General features: G+C 38.1%; 1 protein-coding gene across 8 annotated transcripts in view; it reads left to right on the top strand.

Moving 5' to 3' along the window:
- The window catches only part of LOC120454919 (protein unc-13 homolog B), a 44,280-nt gene that overhangs the window by 1,200 nt on the left and 28,669 nt on the right, over positions 1-14,411 (top strand). For 4 of the 8 annotated variants that reach the window (XM_039640656.2, XM_039640657.2, XM_039640655.2 and 1 more), the window contains exons 2-3: positions 181-315; positions 370-5,253. In XM_039640656.2, coding sequence (XP_039496590.1) covers positions 310-315; positions 370-5,253 — 4,890 coding nt within the window. In that variant the 5' untranslated portion in view covers positions 181-309. Of the gene's footprint in view, positions 1-180; positions 316-369; positions 5,254-14,336; positions 14,408-14,411 lie in introns of those variants that run through there. The other 4 variants (XM_039640662.2, XM_039640660.2, XM_039640659.2 and 1 more) reach the window with 3 other exon arrangements.

The raw sequence follows: 14,411 nt of genomic DNA, 5'->3' as shown, positions 1-14,411 counted from the left end.
CCTTTAACTTAGTTCTTAGTTCATGTTTCTATGTTTTGTTTTAATTTGAAAATGAATGGAAGAAGCCTTTTGCAAAATTAGGATAAAAAGTCCATATAAAATGGAAAATTTAATCTTTAATTTTTAACCTATATGTATTAAGAATGTGATTAATCCATATATTTTTCAATATATTTTAAGCTATTTTTAGCTGTTTGTTGATGTTCGGCCAACGCTACAATGTCACAGCATTACTGCATTACTTTTAAGGAATATCACGTAGACGATAAAATTTACAGATAACAGTGCGGGAAAATTTCACCGTAAAACATGACGGTAGATATTTGGATCACTGAAAGTTTGTTATAATAAACATATTTTACTTTGCAGCACTACGCAAGGCATGATTACTTTCATAACACCCAAAACGGTGCCTTATCCTCTGACACCGGCCGAATATCTTACAGTCACAATTCTTACGAAACACAGACTAACAGGGAATATTTTAGTGAGCCATATGCTTTAAGAAATCAAGGACCAGAAGAATACAGTCGTTTATGCCATCTGAACAGTGATACAGTACCTACAACCGTAGACAAAAGCAACAATAGTTATGACTACGACTATTTAGAATGCTATGTAGGTGATATCCAGTGTGATCCGGAAGAGGATTCTGTTGACAATTGGAACGAAAACGCTTCATTTGTTCCAGATCAATATGGATATGAAAATGAAAATTTAAAATGTACCTCATCGAAATTATTGCCTAGCCTGCCAAACAATAAAAATGTAAGCGGGCCATCAAACGCATGTGCACCTCAAATGGATATAAAGCTTAAAAAAGAAGGTATGTGCATGAAAAAGGAACACAGCTATGGTGTCTGCATGGCCAAGGCACACGACTTCGACGGTCGTCTTTCGCCTAGTGACTACCAGAATATCCTTGGCAATAATCTCAATGGATATGCTGGTTGTGCCTACTCGTCAACATTCCTAGACAATGCTGTGTCAGCGGCACCATTGCGGGTTTTACCGCAATCAGCGCGGTCTAGCTTTTATTTAGGTCAAGATATAATTGGATTTAATGCAGACGCGGCTCAACGGGATGGATGCGGCTTCGGCATGGATCAAACTATTGCGATGGGCTCTGGAGGTAGTACATATGAGGTTTACGAAAAAATGCCAAGGCCATACACTTCCATGTTGCCGTTAGATTACAATTATTACCAAGAATGTTGTAACAATACCGACAATCTTTCAACATACAGCGACACTCCGCCGAGCAATAATGAACAACTAAAGCTGCAAAAGCAGAGGAAGATTTCGTTAATGATGGCGATGACAACAGCTTCTGTGATAGCATCTGGTGAGATTAGAGTCCCAGTACACTCAAAGCAATCTAAGAAATCTACTGAAATCCAAACAGACCCTCTGATAGGAAGCACCATCAGTACCAATGCCGCTGCGAGAGACTTAGACAGATGTTTGGCAGCTGAACCTTGTGGTGTATTTGTCAATACAGGTGACACTGGTAGCGTCACAAGTTTCCCATCTGCTGCTGTGACTACAATATCAAAGACTAGAAAATTGCCAAAGGTTTTACCAACGCCACTGTACAAATCATCTCGTCATCCAATCACCACCGATGAATTAAGTTCATCATTATATACTTCAGATCCCTTACCAGAGAAAAATCATCGCCCAAAGCAGCTGCCTAAGCTGCCAAAATCATTATCCCAGACTAAAGATCATTCAAGCCTCACTTCAAATTGGACGACCTTTCCTGCCCCAGATGCATTAACATTTGATTCGTTGGACCAGAAATTGGCATCTTCTCCAACGCCAACAACCACAATATCAAAAGAAATAGAAACCATCTCATATCTGACAGGAACAGCTTTTATTGGTGCCAGTCATAAAAACCTTCTTTATTCCTATGATAGTAAAGAACCAAGTAAAGTATTTTTGGATAAGGCTGTTGCAGCAGAATCCTTGCCATCATGGACCCCATCATCGCCAATACAATCAACACCTATGGAGCTTCCAAGCAACATTATTCAAAAAGAGTCACTAACATGTCACTTACCTGAAATCGAGACAGCCCGAGCCGATATTGAGCCAAGCGTAGATGACTCTGTCATCGCACCGATTCCAGACAGTGAAAAATCAGCCGACGCATATAGCGGTTCCGAATCAGCCTTATTTAACATATCTGAGTATCTAAAGCCTTATACATTAGATATAATAAATTTTTGCGGAGAAAAAAATAATCGTATCACAAATGCTGCCAGCACTTCCACCACAACTCTTTCCTACAGCGAAAATGGGGAGCAGCTCATGAGTAAATTGACTAAAATGCCATTAACTAGAACATCAGATGACGAATCCTCTTCATATTCTAACAATATTCAACCCTTAGGCGTTGAATCTAGTTTAAATATTTCAGTGAAAGCCAATGCTGGCGCGTATCAGGCCGAATTATTAATGACACCAATGAAATGTTCCACTCCTCCTGTCTTCATTTATTCTAATGTCACATCCGATAATTTAATTTCAAAGAAAAGTTCTCCTCCCGACAGTGCGTTCACAACAACTGCTAACGTCAATAATTCTGAAACGGTACCAGTATCAACAAGCCAAAACGCTTCACCGTCGCCGTCAGTCTTAAAGTCACCCCCATCAATAGCTACAATTCTATCTTACGCGGATTACATGAAACAATTTGAGTTACCAGAATTGCCGCAACCAATTATGGGTCTTTCCGAAAATGATCCTGTTACTCAGAGTGATTCTATTAATTTCATCACTAATAATCTTACCAACGCCGATAATTTAAATTTTGACAACAAGGTGGATGTAACAATTAAAAGTAGTGTACCATTTTCCAGTGAATCATTTGATCCATGTGTTGTGCCTAGCCTCTTAATTGAGAATAGAGAATATCAAATTGTCGAAAAGCTGGAAAGTCCATCGAATGTTGAAGCCGTAGATACAGCGCAAATTACTACCTTAGTAAATTCAGTAGACGACCCATTGAATTACTCAAAATTATTGTCAGGAGCGGAATCAATAGAGAGCAATGCTGTAGAGTTTGATGATACCTTTTACGATAGCTTTAATGTTGACATAAAAGAGCTGACGGCATTTGTTGACCATGTTGCCGAAGAAGATGGTTTATACAATTTCCCAAACGATGAGACTTCAATTGAATTCAGTTTTGATAAGACCGTAGATACAATAGACATGAATCAGAATTTGAGCTCAGGACAATGCGGTTATTATAAGCCATCTCTAGCACACCAAAAATCAAGTGTAGTAGCATCTGCAGCAACTAGTGTTCTTGACGGCATTTCAAAGGGCTTAAAAGGAGGGCTGGACGGCGTTTTTAGCGGTGTCAGTTCAACAGTTGAAGTTACTCAATCAAATACCAGTTCCAAAAGAGGACTAAGCTTTAACATAGCATCAAAGATTGTACCAAGTGTCGGTGAATTGCTCACTAGTTCAAGTTCCACCACTATCAAACAAACAGGAACAGAAACAACTCCTACCTTAATGATTTCAGCTGAAAATATTTCTAGTGATAATTTGCCTACGACATCTCCATCGTGCACTCAAAAAAATGGCGAAGAAAATTTATATGCGGCTACAGTTCCCAACAAGTCGAATTCTTATTATGATGAAGTGGGAGAAATTAGTTCAACCTTAGTAAGAAATGATTCTGACAATTACGATAATAGCTATGATGAGATGATTTTAACCGAAGTAATGGTGAATGAAAGAATGCTCAAAAGTGAATCGGATTTTGGTTTGATAGAAAATTTGTATGAGTATCAAGTTACAGGCAAAGAGCAGGTCGACAGTGCTTACACGTATGATAAGACCCAGAAAGCACCAAAATGTGGCATAGAACAAGCATATATAAAAAATAAACCAGTGCATTGCCATGATCCTACGACGAAGAAAGCAAGTACTACATCTGTTGGCATGTTTGGATCAATCTTAGGAAAAGCCGCTGCAGCAGTGCAATCTGCGACGCAAGCTGTCAATCAAGGTGCATCCTCTGTGGCATCAGTCGTGGCACAAAAGCCAACAATGGTACCGACAATGAAAAAGGAACTTTTGTACGTTGTATCCTCACCTAATGAGATTAAAAGAGATTTAGGTTCAGTTGAATTCGATTCATCGAATATCGACTGCGTATATCAAAGTATTAATGTAGAGTCTCTGTCAGGCAATTACGGAAATACTGGCGATGTTTATGATAATAGTAATATGAAAATGCATGAATTTAGTACATATGCAGATGATAGGGAATACGCCGATTACCATTCGAATGGCAATGAAAGCCAGTCTAAAGATGGCATGGTGGTATCTGGTACAAAAATACTCCCGACTGTTCCGCTAGCCACCGGCAAAAAACTGCCTACTGTTAATGGTAAATCGGCATTGCTAATTAAGCAGACGCCAACGGAGGTATATGACGATGAATCAGAATTAGATGAATTAGACGAAAGTCCATTAACAGAAAAAGTACCTAGCTATCGCATTTATGGTGAGCAGGAAGATTACTATATGGATCTTCAGCAAACGACACCATCGATGCAGCCAAACGGTTTTTATGAACAAGTCAATAATGGCTATGACTATCGAGAGGATTACTTTAACGAGGAGGATGAATATAAGTATCTTGAGCAGCAAAGGGAGCAAGAGCAACAGAATCAGCCAAAAAACAAGAAATATCTAAAGCAGTCTAAAAGTATGCTATCAAACAGACAACCACCATCATTAGACTTCATTGACGTAGGACAAGACGATGACCTAATGTACGACAACTATCAAAGCGATGACGATAGTGGCAATTACATAGAGGAAAGCTCCAGTGGTAGCGTTGGTCCTATCGATGGCTCAAATACAAAGGTGGACGTAAACGGAGAGAATTCGTTTGCTTCAGTCAGCAAGAAGAGTGACTCCTTTACACCGACAAACAATTCCCTTCAAAAGCATGATACCGTTATTGGTGAATCAACAAAAAATCTTACACGCCTTAGCGCAGCTAAAGTGTGTCCAGACGTAGACGAAGAAGATGAAAACTTAAACGATCACCTTTCTGATCTAAATGACTTCAGTAAACTAATCTCGCAAAAAAAAAAACCACTCTTGAGGGGAGAAACTGAAGAAGTCGTGGGTGGACACATGCATGTAATACGTCAACCGGAAATCACAGCTCGGCAACGATGGCATTGGGCATACAACAAAATAATCATGCAGCTCAATGTAAGTTTGTTTTTTATACTTTTTAATTATTTTCAAGCAAAACCTAACTTAACCTAATATATACAATAAGTTGTAGTCGAGTTTCTCGACTATTAAATACCCGTCATTCAACTAAAGTAAGTGCAACGTAAGTTATACTGCTTTTAACTTTCGCTCCGATTATTATAAACGTTACACGTAGAGTAAAAGGGTATTCTAGTTTCCTTAAAAAGTATGTAACAGGCAGAAGGAAGCGTTTCTGACCATATAAAGTATATACATTCTTGATCAGAATCAATAGTCGAGTAGATCTGGCCATGTCCGTCTCTTCGTCCGTATCAACGTCGAAATCTCTGGAACTATAAAAGCTAGATAAAAGCTATAAACTCCAGAGACATAGACATCTAACGCCCAAAACTGTCACGCCTACACATTTGAAAAATGTTTTGATATTTTTCCATTTTTTGTTAGTCTTGTGAATTTCTATCGATTTGCAAAAAAATCTTTTTGGCACGCTTCGATACCTTTGAAGTACTACATCTTTTGAACACTTTTGAAAATATTGTGATATTTCTTCATATTTTTATTAGTCCTGTACATTTTAATGATTTTAACCGATGTAATGGTGAATGGAGGAATGCTCAAAAGTAAATCGATTTGCAAAAAAACTTTTTGCCACGCCCACAAACCGCCCAAAACTGCCACGCCCACACTTTTGAAAAATGTTTGAATATTTTTTTATTTTTTTATTGGTTTTGTAAGTTTCTATCGATTTGCCAAAAAACTTTTTGCCACGCCCACTCTAACGCTCACAAAACGGCCAAAGCTGCCACGCCCACACTTTTGAAAAATGTTTTGATATTTTTTTCATTTTTGTAATAGTCTTGTAAATTTCTATCAATTTGCCATAAAACTTTTTGCCACGCCCACTCTTACGCCCACAAACCGCCAAAAACTGTCAGTGTTGAAGACTCTCCTTTGCACTTCCACTAGCTGAGTAACGGGTATCAGATAGTCGGGGAACTCGACTATAGCGTTCTCTCTTGTTCTCTCGATTTGTCAACAATTTTTTTGTCTCGCCCACTCAAACGGCCCCAATCCGCCGAAAACTGTTAGTGTTGAAATTTCTCCTTCGCACTTCTACTAGCTGAGTAACGGGTATCAGATAGTAGTTATACCCGTTACTCGTAGAGTAAAAGGGTATACTAGATTCGTTGAAAAGTATGTAACAGGCAGAAGGAAGCGTTTCCGACCATATAAAGTATATATATTCTTGATCAGGATCAATAGCCGAGTCGATTTGGCCATGTCCGTCTGTCCGTCCGTATGAAGGCTGTGATCTCAGGAACTACAAAAGCTAAAAAGTTGAGATTAAGCATACAGACTCCAGAGACATAGACGCAGCGCAAGTTTGTCGATTCATGTAGCCACGCCCACTCTAACGCCCACAAACCGCCCAAAACTGCCACGCCCACACTTTTGTAAAATGTTTTCATATTTTTTCATTTTTGTATTGGTCTTGTAAATTTCTATCGATTTGCCAACAAACTTTTTGCCACGCCCACTATAACGCCTACAAACCGCCAAAAACTGTGTTTAAGACTCTCACTCTCCCTTCCACTAGCTGAGTAACGGGTATCAGATAGTCGGGGAACTCGACTATAGCGTTCTCTTTTGTTTTTAAAGTATGTGCGTCTAACCGATTATAGCTTTATAGGCGCTGCTATAGGTGTTGATTAAATTATTTTGACATATTGATATAAATTGAAGAACGAAATTATACAGCAAGAAACAACAAAAACATTTTTTAAAAGTAGGGAGTGACTAGCGTCTCTGACATCATATGTATATCATATATGTATATACCAAGGCAATTTTTAGGTTTTGTAATTTGCGAGCGTTGAAGTCCTTAAAATGTTGTTGAAACATACATACGAATTTCAAAAGCGTAGCCGTGAGAGTTTTTTAATTTTTATAAAAAAAATATGAAAACAAAAATTTAAAAGTGTACGCATGCTAGTTTTGAGCGGAATGTAAACGTTAAAGTGGCCGGATAGTTTTCTATATAAGGAATATAAATACTTAATATCGAAATCTTCTCCTTCTAGCTGTTACGAACTTTTCAACAAATCTCGTATACCCATAAAACGTCCAGGTTTTTGATAACTAGTTTAAATATATTCTTAAAATGTCAGTAATACGGTTTTCTGAGAAATAGGCCACTGACATAAAATAAGGTTTAATTGATAGGTTGTATAATGTATGTACACATGTTCCCATGACCGCAGACTTTTGAAAGAGTCGACTTGTGTAATCAGCTATGGTTTGTTTTGGGGGCTAATCTTATTTTAATGCTTAAATGCGGGCAAAAAATGAGTAAAAGTAGAAACGCAGAAGTTTATGCCCGCATTAGTTGAAATATAAGCTATCGTACTTACACGGTAGAACTTGTATTGTTATACCCGTTACTCGTAGAGTAAAAGTTATACTAGATTCGTCGAAAAGTATGTAACAGGCAGAAGGAAGCGTTTCCGACCATATAAAGTAAATATATTCTTGATCAGGAGTAACAGCCGAGTCGATCTGCCTATGTCCGTCTCTCCGTCCGTCCGTCTGTCTGTTTGTCCGAATGAACGTCGAGATCTTAAGAAATATAAAAGATAGAAAGTTTAGATTCAGCATGCAGACTTCAGTGACATAGACGCAGCGCAAGTTTGTCGATTCATATTGCACGCCCAAAAACCGCCCAAAAGGGCGGGGCCACACTTGTGAACAATATTTTGGTTTTTTTTTTTTTCATATTTTTCGTAGTCTCCTAATTTTTTGTCGAGTTGCCAAAAAACTTTGCCACGCCCACTCTAACGCCCACAAACCGCCAAAAACTGTCAGTGTGGAAATATCTCCCTTGCACTTTCACTAGCTAATGACGGGTATCGAATAGTCCGGGAACTCGACTATAGCATTCTCCCTTGTTTGTTTTAACCTTAATTACCTTACTTTTAAAGATATCTCAGGATGGGTGAAATTCAGCCTTTTTAATTCCAGTCGAAATATTGTTTTCTGCCCGAGCAAGAATATTTTCAAAATTTTCGAGTACCAGGTATTTTGGTATTCGACCAATACTTTGAGTCTGCCTAAAATGTGCATGTATACCTACGCTAGGCCTCGGCGTAGATATATTTCGTTTGTGCTGAGTGACTGTTTAACATTTTGTTTATGAGCAGTTACACAGTAAAGCGCCATCCATTATGTCCGCCTTATGGAGCCAGGAATACCCATATAAGGTCGAAAAAAGAACTCAATCTATAGCTGAACGTACTCGTAAACTAAGCATTCTTTTAAAGTACCAAACGAAGACTCTTCACGTAAGTCTGTACTTCAAAATTGTAATTGCTTTGGTTTTCTGTCGTCCGGACAAACGCATAACTTTTTGCCTTTTGTTGGGTTCGAGGCTCGAATCATAAAGACTGTTCAGGTTCTAGATTGCAAATCGGCATGTAGGCTTGCTAAGAAGGTTTAATTAAAAAACAAGAGAGAACGCTATAGTCGAGTTTACCGACTATTTGATACCCGTTACTCAGCTAGTGGAAGTACAAAGGAGAATTTCAACACTGATAGTTTTTGGTGGTTGGGGGCGTATGAGTGGGCGTGGCAAAATGTTTTTCTGCAAATAAATAAAAATTTACAAACAAACAAAAAAAATTTAAAAATATTTTGCAAAAGTGTGGGCGTGGGAGCTTTGGGCTGTTTGTGGGCGTGGCAAAAAAATTCTTTGAAATTAATAGACTTTTAACAGACTAATAAAAAAAAGAAAAAATATCAAAACATTTTTCAAAAGTGTGGGCGTGACAGTTTTGGTGCGGTCGGTAGAGTGGGCGTGGCAACAAATTTGCGCTTCGTCTATGTTTTTGGACTCTGCATCTCAACTCAACTTTCTACATTTTATAGTTCTTGAGATCCCGACGTTCATACAAACGGACAGACGGACATAGCCAGATCGACTCGGCTATTGATCGTGATCAAAAATATATAAACTTTATATGGTCGGAAACCCTTCCTTCTGCATGTTACATACTATAACTAGAGAATAGCAGCCACTCTCTAAGTTCTTCGACTACCATTTGCTGGAATATCGGTAGAAATTGAAAAAAATAATTAAAATTTGTTTAAAAGTTTGGGCGTGACAATTTTGGGCGGTTTATGAGCGTTTGAATGCAACATATTTTAAGTATACCGATAGGAAATGGCATGACATATGTATGTATAATCAAACGAAAACATTTATAAATTTAATAACCTCTGTTTCGAGAAGAACCGATCTTGGTATCGAGAAGAACAGATCTCAGTATCAAAAAGAGCCGATCTCGTTTTTGAAAATATCCGATCTCAATCACAATTACCAATCCAAAATAAAAATCCCCTTTATAAAGGGGATTGATCTTCTTCAAACCTCCGCCACCTACAAAAATGTGTTTCATTTAATTTTTTTTTGCCGAAAATAATCATTCCTATGATCTTAAATATATGTAAAATTTGCATATGTATGAATTTGTTAAGTATTACATTATGATAACCTTATATACTCACACATAAGACACTTAAATTATTGTTAGTATATATATCTACATACACACAATGTAATATACATTACATGTGAATATATGAATACATTCCCGCAACTGGCAACTGATACTAATCATATAGTAATAAATACTTTCAGGTGGGGAAGGGCTTTTATAAACAAATCTCACGAATCTCTTAAACAATCCTTAAACCTGCTTCCGACTAAAAATATCGACATTAAGATCGTCGAAATCAAGAAGGGTTCTTCTCATAAGAATGATTGAACCCACTGAGTACGCTGAGCCCAGCGGATCTCGACTTTTTATACCCGTTACTCGTAGAGTAAAAGGGTATACTAGATTCGTTGAAAAGTATGTAACAGGCAGAAGGAAGCGTTTCCGACCATATAAAGTATATATATTCTTGATCAGGATCAATAGTCGAGTCGATCTGGCCATGTCCGTCTGTCCGTCCGTCTGTCTGTCCGTCTGTCCGTCTGTCTGTCTGTCCGTCCGTATGAACGCTGAGATCTCAGGAACTACAAAAGCTAGAAAGTTTAGATTGGGCATACAGACTCCAGAGACATAGACGCAGCGCAAGTTTGTCGATTCATGTTGCCACGCCCACTCTAACGCCCACAAACCGCCCAATACTGCCACGCCCACACTTTTGAAAAATGTTTTGATATTTTTTCATTTTTGTATTGGTCTTGTAAATTTCTATCAATTTGCCAAAAACCGTTTTGCCACGCCCACTCTAACGCCCACAAACCGCCCAAAGCTGCCACGCCCACACTTTTGAAAAATGTTTAGATATTTTTTCATTTTTGTATTAGTCGTCTAAATTTCTATCGATTTGCCAAAAAACTTTTTGCCACGCCCACTCTAACGCCCACAAACCTGCACTTCTACTAGCTGAGTAACGGGTATCAGATAGTCGGGGAACTCGACTATAGCGTTCTCTCTTGTTTTGATTTGAATTTTCTGGATGCACAAACTCTTAAACTTTTAAGAAATGTTTGGAGTTTTTTATATATTTGATTATTTTTTTTGTCTATTTCTATACGAAGAAAATGTTGACAATTTTTGCTATTACTTTTTATACCCGTTACTCGTAGAGTAAAAGGGTATACTAGATTCGTTGAAAAGTATGTAACAGGCAGAAGGAAGCGTTTCCGACCATATAAAGTATATATATTCTTGATCAGGATCAATAGCCGAGTCGATTTGGCCATGTCCGTCTGTCCGTCCGTCTGTCCGTCTGTCCGTCTGTCCGTCTGTCCGTCTGTCTGTCCGTATGAACGTCGAGATCTCAGGAACTACAAAAGCTAGAAAGTTGAGATTAAGCATACAGACTCCAGGGACATAGACGCAGCGCAAGTTTGTCGAATCATGCTGCCACGCCCACTCTAACGCCCACAAACCGCCCAAAACTGCCACGCCCACACTTTTGAAAAATGTTTTGATATTTTTTCATTTTTGTATTGGTGTCACCTACAAAAATGTGTTTCATTTAATTTTTTTTTGCCGAAAATAATCATTCCTATGATCTTAAATATATGTAAAATTTGCATATGTATGAATTTGTTAAGTATTACATTATGATAACCTTATATACTCACACATAAGACACTTAAATTATTGTTAGTATATATATCTACATACACACAATGTAATATACATTACATGTGAATATATGAATACATTCCCGCAACTGGCAACTGATACTAATCATATAGTAATAAATACTTTCAGGTGGGGAAGGGCTTTTATAAACAAATCTCACGAATCTCTTAAACAATCCTTAAACCTGCTTCCGACTAAAAATATCGACATTAAGATCGTCGAAATCAAGAAGGGTTCTTCTCATAAGAATGATTGAACCCACTGAGTACGCTGAGCCCAGCGGATCTCGACTTTTTATACCCGTTACTCGTAGAGTAAAAGGGTATACTAGATTCGTTGAAAAGTATGTAACAGGCAGAAGGAAGCGTTTCCGACCATATAAAGTATATATATTCTTGATCAGGATCAATAGTCGAGTCGATCTGGCCATGTCCGTCTGTCCGTCCGTCTGTCTGTCCGTCTGTCCGTCTGTCTGTCTGTCCGTCCGTATGAACGCTGAGATCTCAGGAACTACAAAAGCTAGAAAGTTTAGATTGGGCATACAGACTCCAGAGACATAGACGCAGCGCAAGTTTGTCGATTCATGTTGCCACGCCCACTCTAACGCCCACAAACCGCCCAATACTGCCACGCCCACACTTTTGAAAAATGTTTTGATATTTTTTCATTTTTGTATTGGTCTTGTAAATTTCTATCAATTTGCCAAAAACCGTTTTGCCACGCCCACTCTAACGCCCACAAACCGCCCAAAGCTGCCACGCCCACACTTTTGAAAAATGTTTAGATATTTTTTCATTTTTGTATTAGTCGTCTAAATTTCTATCGATTTGCCAAAAAACTTTTTGCCACGCCCACTCTAACGCCCACAAACCTGCACTTCTACTAGCTGAGTAACGGGTATCAGATAGTCGGGGAACTCGACTATAGCGTTCTCTCTTGTTTTGATTTGAATTTTCTGGATGCACAAACTCTTAAACTTTTAAGAAATGTTTGGAGTTTTTTATATATTTGATTATTTTTTTTGTCTATTTCTATACGAAGAAAATGTTGACAATTTTTGCTATTACTTTTTATACCCGTTACTCGTAGAGTAAAAGGGTATACTAGATTCGTTGAAAAGTATGTAACAGGCAGAAGGAAGCGTTTCCGACCATATAAAGTATATATATTCTTGATCAGGATCAATAGCCGAGTCGATTTGGCCATGTCCGTCTGTCCGTCCGTCTGTCCGTCTGTCCGTCTGTCCGTCTGTCCGTCTGTCCGTCTGTCTGTCCGTATGAACGTCGAGATCTCAGGAACTACAAAAGCTAGAAAGTTGAGATTAAGCATACAGACTCCAGGGACATAGACGCAGCGCAAGTTTGTCGAATCATGCTGCCACGCCCACTCTAACGCCCACAAACCGCCCAAAACTGCCACGCCCACACTTTTGAAAAATGTTTTGATATTTTTTCATTTTTGTATTGGTGTTGTAAATTTCTATCGATTTGTCAAAAAAAATTTTGCCACGCCCACTCTAACGCCCACAAACCGCCCAAAGCTGCCACGCCCACACTTTTGAAAAATGTTTTGATATTTTTTCATTTTTGTATTAGTCTTCCAAATTTCTATCGATTTGCCAAAGAACTTTTTGCCACGCCCACTCTAACGCCCACAAACCGCCCAAAGCTGCCACGCCCACACTTTTGAAAAATGTTTAGATATTTTTTCATTTTTGTATTAGTCGTCTAAATTTCTATCGATTTGCCAAAAAACTTTTTGCCACGCCCACTCTAACGCCCACAAACCTGCACTTCTACTAGCTGAGTAACGGGTATCAGATAGTCGGGGAACTCGACTATAGCGTTCTCTCTTGTTTTTAGCTGAGAAACGGGTATCTAATAATCAAGGGAATCGACTATAGCGTTATCTGTAGTAGCGCCCTTAATGTAAAAAAAATTAGAATTATTTCCCTTAAACCAAGCAAGATAAAATTAAAATAGTTCCAGCTCGGTTCTGGTTTATTAACGAATATACATATATAATATAATTCATAGCAAAGGTTGACGAAAAACTGGTTCGCCGTCTGCACCATAAGAATTTTTAAGAAAAATCGGAACTCTGAACAAATGAGGATTACATTTTTTTACCATCACAAGATATTTTTAAAACAAGTATTTTGGTGAACTTTTTTGTGGACTTGTTAACCTGTATGTCAGTCTGCAACATACCGTTATTTTTATTATATCACTTATTGGCAGATGTTGATATTTTTTTATATAGTGCCCCTATAAGGTTAAGTGCTATATTATTTTTATGCGAAAGAGTTTATATCTAATTTCATATCCCTGCCAAGGTAGTAGGCAATTATTGTAACGACCTCAAGCTGGCAACACTCCCTTACATTTTTTTATCTGTGCAACGGGCATGTGATAGTCGAAATAGTCGACTTAAGCTTTTCCTGTTGGTCTTAACTAATTTATGTTAGTAATTTTCTCCCGTCCATTTGGATTCGCTCCGACCTTTCTCGTGCAACCCAATGCATTGGGCCTTTCAATTGAATCAAGATTGATAAGGATCTAAAGGTCCTATTTTGAACGTTCTTTATCTGACATATTTGTAGGAAACTCTTAAGTAAATCGTTCGGTTTTCCAATTTTCCATTAGTGCGCAGTGTATGAAAATGTAATTACTTGTGACGCTATAAGCAACATTTAGTTCAGTTCAAGAACTTAAAGAGCGTTTGAGAGAGAATGCTTAAGGCATGCGCAATAAGTAAAAACTTTTCTCTTAAATTTTTCCTGTCTTACCCACACTTGACTTTTTTCTGTATACATAAGCTTTTTAATGGTGTACTAAAAACTAAAGTTCTAAGTGTGTAACAGTCATCCGCACAAAAGCTTATTTGCTGGTAGCTTCATAAAAACGGAGCTAGGCGCAACAAAGAATTTACCAAGTTGTAGTGTGGATTTCAACGTTTTTTTTATTCTCAGCAGAGCGCAAATAATTGTTC

The sequence above is a fragment of the Drosophila santomea genome, chromosome 4, assembly GCF_016746245.2.
Source record: "Drosophila santomea strain STO CAGO 1482 chromosome 4, Prin_Dsan_1.1, whole genome shotgun sequence".
Classification (NCBI taxonomy): domain Eukaryota; kingdom Metazoa; phylum Arthropoda; class Insecta; order Diptera; family Drosophilidae; genus Drosophila; species Drosophila santomea.
The sequence above is the reverse complement of the archived record's forward strand: the minus strand, read 5'-3'. Positions and strand labels throughout refer to the sequence as shown.